Here is an 18,884-nt window from a genome sequence, read left to right on the forward strand (position 1 = left end):
TTATTAATTTTGTGAGATATTTAGTTTACAAAATTAAGATAAGTAATCAAGATATATATGAAATAAAATCTTGGGAGATATAATTTCCATTCAAACTTTGATTATCAGTATCTTAGTCTATCATTAACTCTTTTGAGTGCCTATAAATACAGACTCGAGTTTAATAATTTTTACGTTCAGAAATCTGCTATTTTTCTCTCCATGTTTTCGAAGCAAGACTGAAAATTTGCTTAGAAATCTACCAATCTTCTTTCCTTGTTTTCGAGAGTAAAAGCTGCCACCTTGAGTCAATATTTTGTCCACCTTTACCTATATAGTTTGAAAGTCAAGGAATTTATTTTGAGTCTTACCTTTCTTCATTACACGTGGATCTGTATTGGGAATCGTGAAGTGATAGTGTTTGAAGGTCAATCCAACAATCTGCCAATTTTCGAAAAGTAGAATCTGAATTTCGAGAGTTTTGCTTCTTAAGTTTCGGTCCAGGCTTTGCAAGGTTATTGATTTCTGTACACATCTGCTGTAAGTAGACCTGGCCAAAGGCCGGGTTGGGCCCGGACCCGGACCGGAACCGGCCCGTGGTCAACGGGCCGGTTAACCGGTTCAACGGGCCTGACCCGAAACCGGACCGGCCCATAGGCGGTCCGGTTCCGGCTTTCTCTTAGGAAAACCGGGAACCCGGCGGTCCATCCCGCCGGGTTGAACGGGTCCGACCCGCCGGGTTGGACACGTGGCGCCCATTCGGGTGCCACATGATCCAACGGCCACTACCAAGTGGCCGTTGGATCATTCAACGGCTAGGATTTTGTGGCCGTTGAGATCAACGGCCACGATTTCATGGCCGTTGTAGACCCGGCCGACCAGGCGGGTCGACCCGCTCGACCCGCCGGGTCGGCCGGTTTTTTTTTTTTTAAAAAAAAAAAATCTATTTTTTATTCTTTATCTATAAATACCCCCCAACCCCCTTTCATTTTGTTTACACAATTTACTCTTCATTCTCTCTATTCTCAATTCATTTCAATTTCTTGAATTATCAAAAATATCAAGTTTCGATTATTGGTATATTGTCAATTGTTAATTTATTTTCATATTTATACAATTACAAATGTCCGGAGCGGGATCAAGTCGTAGGGGTGACAAAGGAAAAGGAAAGGAAAAGAGCATCATACCACCCGAGGTCGAGTATCCTCAATTCAATGTCGATGGATTTGATCTTGAATATTCCGATGATGAAATTCAAGAAATTCGACAAGAGGCGCAACAAAGACAACAAGTTGAACAACAACAACCACCACCACGTCATCATGCAAGTCAAGAAAGTATGAACGATCCGGAGGCCTCTCAAAGACAAACTCGAGCGGTGCCTCGCCCGACATCCGATATCTTCACCAAACACTTTGAGAAGATGATGCTTCCCTCCGGTGATTTGCAAGCCAAATGCAAATATTGTTCAAAATGTTACAAATTTAAACAAGGAGGTGGATATGGAACTTTGACGCGACATATCGAGAAAAATCATCCGATGGAAATTGGGATTGATCGTGCTCAAACTCAAATTCCGGCATTCTCTTCTCAATCGGGTAATGAATCTCAACTATTTAAATATAACGAAGCTAGATTTAGAGAAGAAACGGCTAAATTTTGTGCGGTTGAACAATTTTCTTTTAGTTTTAGCGATAAATTATCTTTTGAAAATTGGCTTTCTACAAGTGCAAATTCTTCTATTAGACGTATACAAGAAATAGTCTCAAACGCACAATGAAAAAGTTAGTTGTTGATCAAAAAAAAGAATTAATTAAGGAATTTTATAGTTTGAATGATAAAGTTTCTTTGTGTTCCGATATTTGGAGTGATCATTGGCAAAGTTGTTCATATATGGGTATTACATGTCATTGGATTGATAATAATTGGAACATTCAAAAAAGGTTGCTTGCATATAGATGTTTCAACGAATCACACACGGCACAAAATATTTCGCAACTTATATTTGTTATTTTAGAAGAATATGGTCTAACTACCAAAGTTTTTTCAATGTCTTTTGATAATGCTAGTGCAAATACTTCTAGTATTAGTGAGCTTATTGAAATATGTAAACCATCACTAGGTGGTAAATTTTTTCATATTAGATGCACATGTCATATTTTAAATTTGTGTGTTCAAGATGGACTAAAAAGTTTAGGCATATATATTCAACCAATTAGGAACACTATTCATTATTTATGGACGCATCCTCAAGTTATGAAGCAATGGGAAAAATTTTGTAGAGTAAATGGTATGAAGCCTAAGCGGTTTGCACGAGATGTTCCAACTCGTTGGAATTCAACATATAAATTGTTATTATCCTCTTTTGAATATAAAGATTTATTATGTACATTTTTTCATCAATTTGTTCAAGCTCGTGATATTTATTTGTTTTCAAATCAATGGAACATATGCACTAGTATTTGTGAAATTTTAAAAGTTTTTAATGATGCTAGTGACCAATTATCCGGTGTTTATTACCCTACTTCACATTTAGTTTTAACACATTGTTGCAACATTGCTTGTATTTTTCATGAACATGTTAATTCTAATGATAGTGCTTTAGCTCAATGTATTCTTGTCATGAAAGCAAAATGGAAAAAATATTTTTTGCTCATTCCTGAAATTTTTTTATGTGCTTTTGTTTTAGATCCTAGACTTAAATTAGATGGCTTAAACGACATGTTAACATTATATTATGAATCTTTGGAACCTATTGCGGAAGCGATTCCTTCTATCTCATTGATTTTGTTTAATATTAAAACTCATTTACTTGATATTTATAATGAATATAACATCAAATATGGTGGACAAATTGTTTCACATGAAACACAATCCACTGCAACTCGTAATGTTTCTTCTAAACTTACTAAAGCGCAACTTTTATTAAAGGAACGGACGAAACGTCCACGAGGATCCTCAAGTTCCAGTCAGGAACTTGAGAATTATTTTACCACTACTTTTGATTTTAGTGATACAGACGAGGAAAACTTCGACATTTTGAGATGGTGGTCGCAAAAAACACAAATATATCCAATTTTGGCTATAATGGCAAAAGAAATTCTAGCTTGTCCAGTTTCAACAGTTGCAGTGGAGCAAACATTTAGTATTGGAGGAAATATATTGGACGAAAGACGTTCTAGCTTAAGGCCGGAAAACTTGGAAGCCCAATGTTTGCTCAATGATTGGTCAAAAGCCGCTACTCGAACACAACATATTCAAAGTGATGAAGAAGACCAAGATGATACCGAAGGAACATCCGGAACTACGACGGGAGGAAATACGAGTGAAATAGAATAAAATTTAATAGATTTGTAATATTAAGTCATAAGATATTAAGATGTTGAAATTCTAATATATTGTTTATTTAATAAATGTAATAGATTTTTATTATGGATATATGAAATATTTGATTGAGGTTATTTAAAAAATATGTTTTATTAAAAATTTGTTTAAAAATTTTAAAAAAATAAAATTTAGAAGGTTCAGTGCCCCAGCACTGCCAGCGCTGAAAATGAAGCGCTGGGGCGCGGCCCCTTCGAATTGAATTCGAAGGTATAGCGCCCCAGCGCTTAAAATGAAGCGTTGGGGCGCTGCCCCTTTGAATTAAATTCGAAGGTATAGCGCCCCAGCGCCGCCAATGCAGCGCTGGGGCGCTGAATTATTATTATTTTTTTAAATGGGACGGTTTAGCCCGGACCCTGAACCGGCGGTTAACCGGACCCGGACCGGAACCGCCGGTTCACCGACCCGAATCGAAACCACCGGTTCACCGACCCGGACCGGAACCGGCCATTGGCGGGCCGGTTAAGGGTTGGCTAAATGCCAAACCGGACCCGGACCGGACCGGACCCGTACCGTGGCCAGGTCTAGCTGTAAGTGGGCTTATGTTTAAAAATATTATGTATGATTTAAAATTTCGATCGTTCATGATATTCTTTCGAATTTTGCTATGTAATTGTTATTCTTGATGAATTTGTTATAAGTATGTTTTGGCACTGTTATGACTCAAATTAAGAGTGGAAAGGGAATTTCCGAACCACGTTTTGATATGGCCCTGATGCGGTGGGTAATAATAACCGTTCCATGACCTCACGCCTTAGAGGGATTACATATAGGAGACTGATCAGTTAGCCACGATTAATGAGAAGAATTTCAGTGTCTGGCCAAAATATGTAAATCATGTCTATTTTGTTATGGTGATGATGTTATACTTTGTTATGCTTTGTTGGGACATGAAAGAAATGTTTTTGTTATGGAATATATTACGCGTTTTGAGATAAATATATATATGTATATATTTGATATGATCGATCGGCCCCCACTTACTGAGTGTTTCCCAAAACTCTCACCCCCTTACTTTTTCCCTCCCAGATGGTGAAGATGATGATGTTGAGGAACAAGAGCAAGATATGTTTTGGGGATGGTGATAGAAGAACATTTTAAGAGTTTATTTTGTTATTTTTATTTTGGGTTTGGTATATTAATATTTTGTTATTTAAGTTTATAGTCGCTTCCGCAATTATTTATTAGTTTTGGATTATCGAGTTGTAAAGACAATATTTTTGGAGCTTTTATTTATGAGAAAAGACTGGTTTGCATATACTATACTACGAGGCTTGTTATTTTATAATTTGTGTGAATTTGAAACAACGCCGGTGACACGTCTCGGTCTCGGGGCGTGACATTAAAGTGGTATCAGAGCCAGGTTCATGGTCGTGATGGGATATTAGAATTTAGAATATATGATCTTGATGGGAAGAATTAGAAACTACTTGGGATTAATACTTATATTGCATATGCAATATAATATTTGAGATTGATTTCTTGGCCTTTAAGTTTGATAAATTTTGGAAATAAATTCGTGACTTTAAGTTAGATTGATTTTGTTGATAAATTATTGGTTTAAGTTAGATTGATTTTGGGATAGAGTACATCATAGATAAAATTATTTAAGACATGATTTTGAGATATAAGTTTTATATTTGGGCTTGTAGATTAAGTTATGATTTTTAGATTTACGTTTGACAAGTTATGATTTTTGGAATTTAGGTTTGAACATTATTGGTGAAATAGTTTAGTCATATTTTGTTATAAAACTAATTAAATCAAGTTTCGAGGACAAAACTTTCAATAAGGTGGGAGGGATGTGAAACCCGGATTTTTAAGGGGTACAAGATATTAAATCTTGAAGGTGATTGTACTATGATAAATTAATATCAAGAATATTTGATTTTTTCAGGTTTGCATATCGAGATAATATTGGAAATAGAATGTATATTCAGATTTTTATTTATTAATTTTGTGAGATATTTAGTTTACAAAATTAAGATAAGTAATCAAGATATATATGAAATAAAATCTTGGGAGATATAATTTCCATTCAAACTCTGATTATCAGTATCTTAGTCTATCATTAACTCTTTTGAGTGCCTATAAATACAGACCCGAGTTTCATAATTTTTACGTTCAGAAATCTGCTATTTTTCTCTCCATGTTTTCGAAGCAAGGCTGAAAATTTGCTTAGAAATCTACCCATCTTCTTTTCTTGTTTTTGAGAGTAAAAGGTGCCACCTTGAGTCAATATTTTGTCCACCTTTACCTATATAGTTTGAAAGTCAAGGAATTTATTTTGAGTCTTACCTTTCTTCATTACACGTGGATTTGTATTGGGAATCGTGAAGTGATAGTGTTTGAAGGTCAATCCAACAATCTGCCAATTTTCAAAAAGTAGAATCTGAATTTCGAGAGTTTTGATTCTTAAGTTTCGGTCCAGGCTTTGCAAGGTTATTGATTTCTGTACACATCTGCTGTAAGTGGGCTTATGTTTTAAAATATTATGTATGATTTAAAATTTCGATCGTTCATGATATTCTTTCGAATTTTGCTATGTAATTGTTATTCTTGATGAATTTGTTATAAGTATGTTTTGACACTGTTATGACTCGAATTAAGAGTGGAAAGGGAATTTCCGAACCATGTTTTGATATGGCCTTGATGCGGTGGGTAATAATAATCGTTCCATGACCTCACCCCTTAGAGGGATTACATATAGGGGACTGATCAGTTAGCCATGATTAATGAGAAGAATTTCAGTGTCTGGCCAAAATATGTAAATCATATCTATTTTGTTATGGTGATGATGTTATGCTTTGTTGGGATATGAAAAAAATGTTTTTGTTATGGAATATATTACGCGTTTTGAGATAAATATATATATGTATATATTTGATATGATCGATCGGCCCCCACTTGCTGAGTATTTTCCAAAACACTCAACCCCTTACTTTTTCCCTCCCAGATGGTGAAGATGATGATGTTGAGGAACAAGAGCAAGATATGTTTTGGGGATGGTGATAGAAGAACATTTTAAGAGTTTATTTTGTTATTTTTATTTTGGGTTTGGTACATTAATATTTTGTTATTTAAGTTTATAGTCGCTTCCGCAATTATTTATTAGTTTTGGATTATCGAGTTGTAAAGACAATATTTTTGGAGCTTTTATTTATGAGAAAAGACTGCTTTGCATATATTATACTACGAGGCTTGTTGTTTTATAATTTGTGTGAATTTGAAACAACGCCGATGACACTTCTTGGTCTCGGGGCGTGACACTTACCAAATAGTTTTTACATATCTATCATCTTTAATAGAATAGTTAAGAGATAACAAGAGTTTTTTGGATACATAGGGAGAGGGGGAGATTCGAACTCGAGTCTCGGCCAATTGGTGGAGTGAAACCAATTGAGCTACAAGTCCGTCTCAAATGACAAGTGATAAGTGCATTTTATGCACTTAATTTATATATGATTTGACTTGAATTTTGTTATATATCGAGTGGATATTATGCGTATTTGTGGTTATTTTTGTGAGTTGCAAGGATTTGAAGAAAAGTAGCAAGAAGAAGCGGAAAGACGAATTATAGACAGAAAAGTTTAGAAAATTACTGGGGATGCTATAAACATTCAAATCCAATCTTCACCGTTCATAATACATTTTAGGATGTTTTGAAGGTTCTTCCAAAATTTTAGCTCGATCCGACGGCTAGAACTTCGGATATGATTTTTTCAAGAATGCTGCGCGCTGGACACAAGCTGCAGCGCCCCAGCGACATAAAACCAGCGCTCCAGCGCCCGAATTTTTTTTCCAAGAATTTTTTATGCCGATCAGGGCCCCAGCGCCAGATACTAGCGCTCCAGCGCCGTCTGTACGAAAAACCAACAAAATTTTGAAATCTTAAAAGTCGCGATTTCACGGGCTTTATTTGACGGGCTTCGAGGAGCAATAAAAAGGGAGAACACACGCACACAACGAGGAGGAGCCGCACAAATCAACCGCACGTTTTGGAGAGAATCGAGAGGAGAAGAAGCGGCACCCAAACAAGAGAACCACACACAACTACGCACTCAAGTAGGCTTGGGACACGGATTTGAGACGTGGGAGCGAACGACAAGGGATAATCGAATCACACGACAGAGAAAATTCGTCTGGGGACGGACTGTGATTTTTATTATCTGCCTTGATTTATTATGAGATTTTTGAATATGTCTAGGTGTTTAACTATTTCATTATAAACTTATTAGTTATTTCTAGAGATTGACGGATCTTGATTGGAGTTTCATGTTTTGACTATTATTTTGCCTACTATTATTTGTTCTTAACAATTTATTTGTGTATTCCTGCTTTGATTGTCTTTCAATTACTTGATCAATAATTGAATTGTTATATTTATTTGAAATCTAGCACTCGAGAGAGGCGATTTTGAATAGGATCATAGGAAAACACAACCTAGGATTTTTGTAGAGTTCGAGAGGCTTACAAGTTCCTTTGAGGTCATTGAAAGAGAACCATAGAACTTGATTAAATTGTTTGGTTGTTTGATTTCTGATAGGTATATCGAAATTAGCATTAGAATAATAACATTTACTCGACACTTGAGAGAGGCAGTAAATGACAATTAAGGGTTCTTGGCCTATAAATTAGAATAGATGATATAATCAATTGATATGATTTGCATGAATGAAAATCGAGTGATATCTTGTATCTAGAACCCGTCTCAGATCGTGTACCCAAAGCCATCCTTCAAATTATGGATTCTTTATTTTATTTTATTTTAGTTTATTAAATTTTAAACTTTGATTTTCTATACAAAGTTGAGATTATTTTAATTACAGGATTTGGTGTGAATATAAGTTTTCAATCCTCGTGGGAACGATACTCTACTCATCATATAGTAAAACTTGATACCGTGCACTTACGGACACAAAAATACGCACCAGCAAGAGTTTTAAAAAAATATAAAAATTTCATAAAATTAAGCTTGGAACTGCCAAATATAAATTATAAAAAAAGCACCTTCAACTCAATTGTATGTAAAAAGATCCAAATAAATAATTGTACGAAAAACCTTCCAATATGTAAAAAATAATTAATTTTAAAGTATTGTATTAGTCCCTTTAATTTTCAAATGATTTAAATAAAAATTTATATAGTAAACAATTGTTTTAACAATCTTTAATTGTATACTACTACAAATATACGTACACACGAAATAGGCCAGCGTGTGTTTTAATCAATGATATTTAATTTTACTATATATTAATGTTTGAAGACAAATATAAAGAACAAATGAACCCCTCGCGAAAAATTTGAAAACGAGGCATGCTAAAAAAATTAGGTAAGACTTTGAAATGCATGCAATGGGCGGAAAGTTGAACTCAAGGTAAGACAAAAAGACTAGAACGTGGAGACAAAACACAACATAATTAAACCCGACAACCCAAAAGTCTCATCCATATATTAATTAAAACACATATACTATATATATACTACATTTCGCAACCAATGTGAATATACAGATTTTTTTGTAAAACTGAACTTGATCAATCCACTGCATGTCCACATATATATTATATCATGTATTTTACAAGTTATACGTACGGACAACAAAATTTCATAGGAATTAATTTAGACTCTGTCTAGCTACTTTAATCACTTGCCTCGCGTGTTCTGCTAGCTAGATCAGTTTCTGTTTCTTCAAAGCTTCAGCGATTATGAAGAGGGTCTGATGCATTGGGGACTCTCCTCTTGCTCCACAAGAAATCGTCGAAAGCGTGCTTTACATGATACTGCTGCACTTGAATCTGATGTTGTTGTTGCTCTTCTGTTGTTGAATTTTTCTTGTATCCGGCGATCATTAATGTTTCGTTGTTCTGATCAGCGGTGACTGAAGTTAACAAGGCAATCAAAAGCAAGAAGAGGGTAGATTTCTGATACAAACCGTTCACTTGCATTGTATTTCACTAGCTAGAAATAAATTATATTAAGGTGATGGAAAGAAAAAAAAAAAGGCTCTTTTTGTATGGATCGAGTTTATTAGGGAAGCTGAAATTGTGGGAGTGGGAAAGGCCGAAAAGGTTATAGAAGACAAAGCTTTGGTTATTAACGTATTAGCTAGTTTGATAGAGGGAGGATTGAATACAAGGCATGTCAAGCTCTAGACCATATATAGGAACGGGCCTCCTACGCTACAAAAATGCTTTAATTAAATTTTTTGGGGTGCGAAACTTTTGATAAAATATTTCTTTTTTTTGTTAAAATACCAATTTATAGTGACGGATAAGTTACGTAGAGTTGCACGCCCTGCAAACAACGCACCAGATATATAATAATATATATATGTAATATGTAATGTTTGTGGTTCACGAGACCTTTTATACTTTTGAACAATTTAAATCTTTTCATCTCGCTTTCATTCCACAATATACGGTCACTCCAACACCAAATTTAGGGGTTTTTTTTCTTCGTCGCAGTACTTTTGTTCTTTTCTCGCTGCATTTTTGCTTTTATTTATCGTTACTTCTCTGACATTAAAAAAAGCAAATGTTGCACTCATTTTTTTTTTTAACAAAAAAATATTCATTGAACAGAATCAACTAGAATTACATCAAAAATTTAAAAAAGAAGAAGGAGAAAATCGTTCCGATCAGACATAGAACTTACTGCTCTGGCTAGAGCATGAACAGCTTGATTCACTGACCTAAAAACAAAAACAAAGTCGCAAGATTGAAATTCTAAAGCTAGGAATTTGCAATCGTCAAGCGATCAAACCTAAGCAAGAAGTATCCAACACCGAACCAGAAATAGTATCAATAACGATCTTGGCATCAGACTCAATAATAATATTCTGAAAATTCATGTCTTTGAGCCAACTCAGAGCTTCCCTAATTCCCAAAGCTTCAGCTAAAGAAGGATCTTTGATGCCCAAAATACTGCCATGAATTACTCCGATGACCGAACCTAAAGAATCTCGAAGTATACATCCGAAACCCATACGAGGTGGATCATGAAAAATTGCAGCGTCAACATTACATTTAAGAGAAGAAGCCTCTGGTTTGCTCCAGTGCATTGAAGGTTGCTGACTTGGAGAATGAGATTTTCTATGCGATATATAGCAATTACTGTCATCACATTAGTCATTTTCTTACTTCAATTCCATTGATCTTACTGTGAGTGGAAAAAGAAAATTAATTAAATAGTAAATATTACTAAACTTAAAGGGTTGGTTTGGGCAAATATTTTTAAAATGTTTTTAATATTTTGTAAGTTAAAAAATTTAAAATATGTACGCCTTCGCACAAGATTTTGTAAAAAAAATTGAAAAAAAAAAATTAAAAATATATTCTTCAAATATACTTTTTAAATAACAATTGAATGTATTTTGTGAAGAATTGAATGTGCAATGATGGAAATCAAAAGATAGTTTTTTATAATAGTTTTTCAAACTCATATGTATTATTAATAAAACAACTTCTAAAACAGTTCTAAAAACTGTATTTGAAAAACACTTTTTATAAATATTTGTCCAAATGTAATTAATTTGGAGTCGGCGTTTTATCATGTTATTATGCAAATTAAATGTTTATACGGAGTGTTTTGTTTTGTTCTTCTTTAATTACCACGTGACAATCCTTTTTTGTTGACCGTTTGATTTAAGTGATAGGATAAATAATCCATATATAAGTAATATAATGTAAATTAAAAATAAATAAGAAAAAATAGTTAATACATTATTTGATTTGATGGATAGATTATAATTTATTTGATTTAATTGATGTAAAATTATTAATTAATAAATAGATAAATAATATGACGAAAATATGACGAAATTAAGTTATACATAGATTAATAATACATCAAACCAAACAATGTTTATAGTACTGTTTGATCAAGTAATTTTTTTTATTACGCTATTTATATATCGTGATTTATTAAAGTATTTTTTAAATTATTAATCAAGTAAAATCTATGGAAATGTTTGAAATTGTTAAAAAAAGATTGGGAAACAAATATTCCAAAATTTTTGATTTTATTTTTATTTTTTTTCAAACTTTTTTTTAAAAGAAGAGTCCATAATTTGAAACATTTCTAAACACGAAATATATATTACATCAAAATTTAAAGCATATTCTTAATAACATTATTATTACTCCATACTTTTTTTTAAATTATAATTAATATCGATCTATTTATTCAATAATTCGAAGCTACTCCATACATTATATTTTAAGATTATAAATATAAAATTATAATCTTGTTACAAAAACAAATTGTTATTTAATATTCCTGCTAAGGACATTTCAGTAATTTGATCCTAATACATTCCAACTATCTTTAGAATTGTTGAGATGAGTTAAGTCCGTCCGATTGGCCCGTTCCGCCATACAAAATTGATGAGTTGGGTTGGAAATATCACAACCTGCCTAAAAGGTGGGCCGGCCCGCCCACCCAGCTTAATGGTGGTTGTGATGGGTTACGAATTGGTCCGCAAAAATTCGTCAATTTACACATAAACTCGTCGGATTAGCCCGTCCCACCACATAAAATAAGAGGGTTAAAATTGTATTGATGTTTTATCAACCCATCTAAAAGGTTGGTGGGTCGGCCCACCCGCTCCGTTCAATGATAGGTTACCCATTTTGACACCTTTTAACTATCTTCTCCTAATAATATGCCTCAGTGAGTCCGTAAAAATCCCTTCCGAAATCTCAAAGGCCCCTTTCTCACATTGCACTCGCCGGAGGGGAATTCTTTCATGCGGACGGCGAATCCGGGAAAATGATCTCCTTGACCTCGGCCGAGCTGAATTACCTCATCTTCCGTTACCTTAACGAATCAGGTATTTTTCTCCCCTCACTTAATGTATTTTGTACTTGTATCTTGGGCTCTTGTTTATCTGTGGTTTGAATCTTTTTTCCACCTAAATTCATTTGCTTTCTGTTGTTTCTAAGTAGGAGAGGGTACTGGGTTTTAGATTTTTGGTTCAATTGTTTACTGAATTTGAAGAAATGACGAAATATTCCGGTTTTAACTTTTGATTATGAGTATAACGCGAGTGAGATTGGCCTAGTGTTTCCGCTTGAATTTTAATAAATCCAAACTTTTTTGAGAAAATTCAAGTGTCGGAGTTTAAATCGATCGAATTTACCTGGCCCTCCCGCGAGTCAATCGTTTGTTATGCACTTGTTAATTGTCATTCCCGCTAATGTTGGAGATTTCATGTTTCTCTTGCCGGAATTGATGCAAATTAGTTCCTTGTTGAAAATTTTCATTGTTGTCAAGATTGATTCTTTAGAATTACTACTAGCTCTTGAAGAAGAAAGTAAATTGAATGATATAAGAAAAGGTATTAACGGAATATTGTAGGGCGACGTAGAGTTTGGTTAATCCTTTTTAAATAATCAACTGATAATCCTACCGTCTCCTATAAGTTTGAGCTTTTAGTACAAGGTGTTTCTTTCGATACGACCTCACAGCCAGGGTTCACAAATTCGAAAACCATAGGTGCAAAACTCGTGTATATTTCTTAAAGTTGGTCTTGGGTGGCCTTTTGTTGCTTAATGCCAAACCAGCTTGTAGATGCACGGGTTGGTTATTAATTCTAGGCACATGACATTTGATTTTCGGTCAACAGATGTAGGACTATCTTAAAATACGGAACTATTGATTCTGTTGTGTCCTTGTGCTCCTGCTTTTGGGACAAGCATCTAACAGTTCTCATCTATCTGCTACCCGAAAATGGTTGAAGAAGAATGATTTTCTGTGATATATCACGAAGGTCACGTGTTTATCTAGAGAGTAGAGACACCCGGATAATTTGTTTATTTGTAATCATCAATGTTTGTATAGAACGCTGGAGTTTTGGCAAGAGTTACATAATGGAAGGTAAAAGTTTTTTTTTGCTAGATTTGGAGGAAATAGTTGGTGCCCACTAAATATAAATAATCTTTTGTCAATTGTAGATTACTAATATTATTAATGCTTTGGGGGATATGCTATATTGACCCTCTAAAAAAACACCAAAAGCTCCTATTTTGATAATGTAGAGATTATTCCAATATCACCAATTCCGAGCTAGCTAAAGCCTAGAAATTCGAGAATTGTTGGGGAAGGAAAGAAACAGAATAAATAGAAGAATTTGGCAACTCCTCTTCTCTTCCTTCATTCCCTTCTGTACAAGGCCACAGAGACCGATAATTAGGCGAATCAATTATATAGCATGTAGCTAGTGGTTGGAGGTCCTCACATATATGCAAGATTGCAAGTTATAGACTTGGTTATTGATCCAAGAAATCATTGGTCACCTGACTTTAATGGAATCGCACAGTACTCTTAAATGAGTTATGACATGCCTAACAGTTTAGAAAATTGGAGGCTAAATGCATTTGGCCACTTATTAATTTTTTTAATAGATTTTACCATCTTCCGCCATGCTCAAATTCAGATGGCCACCAAGTTCCTACAGGCTACAAGTTGGTGATGTATTATGCTTGTCCTATTTGTCAGGGTTTGCCCATTCTGCTTTTGCTTTAGGATATGAGGCAGGGATCAATAAGAGTACTATTGATGGAAATCTTGTTCCACCCGGTGCACTTGTTACATTTATTCAGAAAGGAATCCAATATCTTGAACTAGAAGCAAACTTTAGTAATGTAAGCATTCTAAATTGAGTTTGCGCTTTAGAGCACTTTGTTTTGTACTTTTGAAAATGTTTAACTGATAGATAGTTGATGCACCCCAGGATGATTTAGATACAGATGAAGATTTTCAGTTCCTAAACCCCCTAGATCTTATAACCAAAGATGTACATGAACTTCAAAAGATCGTGAAAGAGAAGAAAGAAGCTAAACGGAAAGAAAAGTCCAAGGGAAAGGAGAAAGATAATATTGAAAATGGGCAGGAGCATGGCCATGCGATTCCAATGGAAAAAGAAAAGGAGATTGCTAAAGAAAAGGATAATGAAAAACACCCGAGGGAGAAAGAGAAGATAGAGAGAGAAAAGGAGAAAGCAACAGGTAAAGAGAAGGAAAAGTCATTGGAAGGTGCCGGTGTTGCAAATCATTCTGGAGATGAGGTTAATGGCAGACTTGAGGAGATTGCAACTGATATAGGTAATATGTGGTCAGATTTTGTTTTACTTGCTGCATATGTGCTCATTTATGCTGAGATGGCTCTATAATCTTCATGATAAACTGGAAAGATTGCATGTTCATCTTATAATGCTATTTCTCTTGCTGTTCATCACGATTTGTTGAAATAGACTTACCCTGTGTTCATTGATGGTAAGATAGGTTCGGAACCTATGGATATTTGCACGAGGGTAGATTCCTTGTCCTACGAAATATCAAGCAGTGATGTTACCGTTCTGCAGGGCCATACTTCCGAGGTTCATATATCATAAATCTCATCAATCATCGATTAATATTATGGCCTGCAGTTGATTACAGGGGAATTTTAATGGAGTATCTTGTTTTTCCTATGCCATGCGCGCAATGTGTTGCTAATGCACTTGTTTGTTTCACAGGTTTTTGCGTGTGCATGGAACCCAGCTGGGTCATTTCTTGCTTCAGGGTGAGCAAGACACCTAAGTATTACTTATTTGAAGAATAATTATGCATAACTTGTGTTTTTTTATGAAGCCATTTCCTGTCAATCCAAGACCTTTATTATTATCATTACTTTTGGTATAGGTCTGGAGATTCGACAGCTAGAATTTGGACCATTGATGGGCCATCTAGCTCCAATATGCAAAATGGGCCTCATAATGTTGTACTGAGGCATTTCAAGGGTAGAACAAACGAGAAAAGCAAGGATGTGACCACACTTGATTGGAATGTGAGTTATTATATTTTGGATATTTCTCTATGTTTTCTCATTGTAAAAAATGTTTTTGTTCCTTCATTTGTATGGTAACTCAGGCAATTGCATGGCGTGCCATATATGTTTTTAGTGTTACATGTTTATTTAGTTCCTTCCACTTTGTTGACTTGTTCTTATATAGGTTGACGGTACGCTACTTGCTACTGGCTCATACGATGGTCAAGCAAGAATATGGAGTAGAGATGGTAAGCGTAATTTATACAGCTGATCTAATACTTGTGCCTCTGTGAAGCTTGTCATGTGGCAAATGAAACTCGGGTATCTCTGGAAATGATAAGAGTTTTTGAATCAGTCAAATCATAATCATAATTTAGGATCATGTCAGGGCTTCAAATTCTTGTTCATGCTTCAAGATGTAGAAAAGGCACATCCTTTATAAGTTGAAACTAGTTAAAAAATTTCCCGTGGTTTTGCAATTACCAAGCACCTTATGATGATTTATGTGGTTCGTGATGAATGTGGGAGAACCTGTGGAGCTCTGTACTTGTAGAATTATTTAGCATCTGCCATCTCAGTACAATTGCTTTTCTTATTTGAAGTAATAAAAGAAATCTGATGCTCTTAGTCTATAGATATATTGCTAGAAGAGTATTTCAAAATTGGTTGCAAGTATAACAGGACTACTTGAACAAAATGGTAATCAATGCAACATATGTGAAAGCTGAATAAAAGTTTGAAGAAACAGTTTTCCATAAAGGTAATGGGATTTTGACAGTTTGACTCGAACTGCTTCGTATCCCGTCAGCTCAGAAGCAACAAAGAAGGAATTTTACTGGCAGCAACCATAAAGATAAACAAAACTCTTATATTGCTCTTCATATTCAAAGTGATAGGATAATGCCTTGAAAGTGTGAGGTACTTCTGATATGTTGGACTCTTCAAGATGAGTAAATTGGAGTCCATATCATGCTACCATCCTGTTTCCAGCTCATTTGTTTACAACTAAGTTCTTGGACTTTTGACTTGACTCTTTCTTGTTGGTGAAAAGCTGGTGAATGATATTGAATCAAAATCTATAGTTTAAAATAAGCTGCTGGTGGTAAGATATTAAATATTTCGTTTAATGATAATCCAATAATCCATTCTCTCCTTTGGGAGAGGTCTTGGGTTCAACATAGGTCATAGCATCCCGATGCCCCCCATTCATACCACCACCACCACCACCACAAGAAAAAAGTTGGTGGTGGTTAGCAACATGATGGGAATGTTTTGCTACTTCTGAGGAAACAAAGCAACTGTACTGGTGGGTTTGAATTTCATTGTCAAAGTGAGGAAGTAGGATAAAAAGTACCTACCCATAACTCACTTGGGAAAATTGGAAGACATCAAACAATGATATGGGGCTATTTTGGGAGTGGGTTTTTTTTTTCCTGTTAATTTCCAATTTCAACTTGAGCAAGTTACAAATCAAGAGTGCAATAACAAATTATTACCTAGTTATATGTATTCATCTAAATTGCTCTTTACATTGTGGGTTTCTTAGGGTCCACATTTATCTCTAAATGTGCATAATACACTTGCATGGTTTGTGTCTAGGGGAGTTGATAAGTACATTAAATAAACATAAAGGGCCCATTTTCTCCTTAAAGTGGAACAAGAAAGGGGATTATCTTCTCAGTGGAAGCGTTGATAAAACTGCAATTGTATGGGATGTCAAAACCGGGGAATGGAAACAACAGTTCGAATTTCACTCAGGTTTGTAACTCTTTGCTCCTTCGTATTTAAAGGTTTTTTTTTATGCATGTTGATTTTTCTATGTTTCTGTCTCTGGTTACTTTATACAGCTGTTACATGTGTTTAATGTTGTAGCTCCTGCCCTTGATGTTGATTGGCGAAACAACACTTCTTTTGCAACCTGCTCCACTGATAGCATGATATATGTTTGCAAAGTTGGAGAGAACCGACCAATCAAAACTTTCTCTGGCCATCAGGTTTATTTTGTTTCTACATTATTTCAATATTTTCCCACAATAATGTACCTGAATCTGCACAAAAAAGGTTGCCAGCTTTGTAGCGAACAATGCTAATCTGTAAACCTTGTGTAAAGATACTTTACTTCAATATTCACATGTTCTTTTTTAGGGTGAAGTGAATGCTATCAAGTGGGACCCCACAGGCTCGCTACTGGCTTCATGCTCTGATGATTCTACGGCAAAGGTCAGACCACTTTATGTTTTTAGTGTGATTTGTTATGCATTGTTCCTCATAATTGCCAAAAAAAGGACTGTAGGGACTGTATCTTACTAAGCACGTGTTCTTCATCCTGTTCATTCCATCTTAACGCTAGCAAACAATGGGGTGACAACTGGCTGATTATTATGCAGATATGGACCATGAAACAGGACTCCTGCTTGCTTGATTTGAAGGAACATGCCAAGGTATGACATGAAGTTCGTCCATTGTTTTCTTTGTTCTGTATTCTGTACATCTGCGTAATGGACGTGTAAATATTATTTTCACAGGAGATATACACTGTCCGATGGAGTCCGACAGGAGCTGGGACCAACCACCCTAATCGGCAATTAGTGCTAGCCAGGTCAATATTCTTGCCTCTGATGATCGAGTGATTACACGATGTTATTTAGTAGTGAGGTTGTATAGTTTATACAATATGAAGATTTTGTCGAACCTATTCAACCATGGTCGCAGACCTCTTTGATTCTATAGGATTGTTGGCTCATTCTTCAATATTTAGCCAAACTAATGGCGATTTTTATGCCATGTTAATCAATCTGCAAAATATGAGTTATGACTAGTTCGTACATCTTTTAGTTAACTTCACGCGTTATAATCAATCTGCAGTGCCTCCTTTGATTCAACAATAAAGCTCTGGGAAGTGGATGTTGGGCGTCTTCTCCACAGCTTAAATGGCCACAGGTATGGTGCCTAGATAAATTTTATAGAACCATGGAAGTGTGTCTGAATTTTACCTAAAACCATAGAAGTGTTGTCTCGTGCGTAATGATCTTATAAAACAAGAAAAGGCTTTGACAAAGAGATAATCTACTCACATTCGAACCATGACTTTGCTTTTACTCAGTTTGGTGGGATAATTAAAACTTTGAACCTGATGACAAACCGAAAAACCCAAAAAGAAAACACTCGTTACAGAGCTCCTGGTGTTCTCGACTTCATTGAATAGAGCTAGTGTTTAGTTCTACTCACTATAATGTCCACCAATCCGATTGCAGGGATCCTGTTTATTCCGTTGCATTTAGCCCGAATGGCGAGTATCTGGCCAGTGGATCATTGGATAAATGCTTGCACATATGGTCTGTGAAGGAAGCCAAGATAGTGAAAACGTTCACTGGAAATGGAGGGATCTTTGAAGTTTGCTGGAACAAGGAGGGTGATAAGATTGCAGCTTGTTTTGCAAACAATGTGGTTTGTGTCTTGGATTTCCGAATGTAGAAATTAGAAGATTATTTTGCAATGTTTTTAAGATGCATGAGCTAGGTTTTGGTGGCACTAACGTGATGTAGGCTTAATCTTTGATACCCTTTAGAATGTTGAAGATTCTTGAACTAGTTTAGTTGTATGAGAAATTAGTTTGGGGGTTGTAAATTTCTCTCTTAAATGTCATTTAAAAGTCCTTTTTTCACATTGGAAATTGATACGTGTTAAAGGTAAAAAAACAAAACAAAACA

General features: G+C 35.1%; 1 protein-coding gene across 1 annotated transcript; it reads left to right on the top strand.

Annotated features, from left to right (window-relative positions):
• The first annotated feature begins 12,031 nt into the window (after nucleotides 1-12,031).
• LOC140863131 (WD40 repeat-containing protein HOS15) lies at nucleotides 12,032-18,790 on the top strand. Its single transcript, XM_073266315.1, has 14 exons — nucleotides 12,032-12,196; nucleotides 13,864-14,009; nucleotides 14,099-14,468; nucleotides 14,649-14,743; nucleotides 14,882-14,928; nucleotides 15,048-15,192; nucleotides 15,359-15,422; nucleotides 16,774-16,932; nucleotides 17,047-17,168; nucleotides 17,320-17,394; nucleotides 17,562-17,615; nucleotides 17,700-17,773; nucleotides 18,040-18,114; nucleotides 18,429-18,790. Exons 1-14 carry the CDS (start codon nucleotides 12,136-12,138, stop codon nucleotides 18,646-18,648), a joined length of 1,707 nt encoding a protein of 568 aa, XP_073122416.1. The 5' UTR covers nucleotides 12,032-12,135; the 3' UTR covers nucleotides 18,649-18,790.
• Nucleotides 18,791-18,884: the final 94 nt, after the last annotated feature.

This window comes from Henckelia pumila, chromosome 4 (genome assembly GCF_033568475.1).
Source record: "Henckelia pumila isolate YLH828 chromosome 4, ASM3356847v2, whole genome shotgun sequence".
In the NCBI taxonomy this organism is placed as follows: domain Eukaryota; kingdom Viridiplantae; phylum Streptophyta; class Magnoliopsida; order Lamiales; family Gesneriaceae; genus Henckelia; species Henckelia pumila.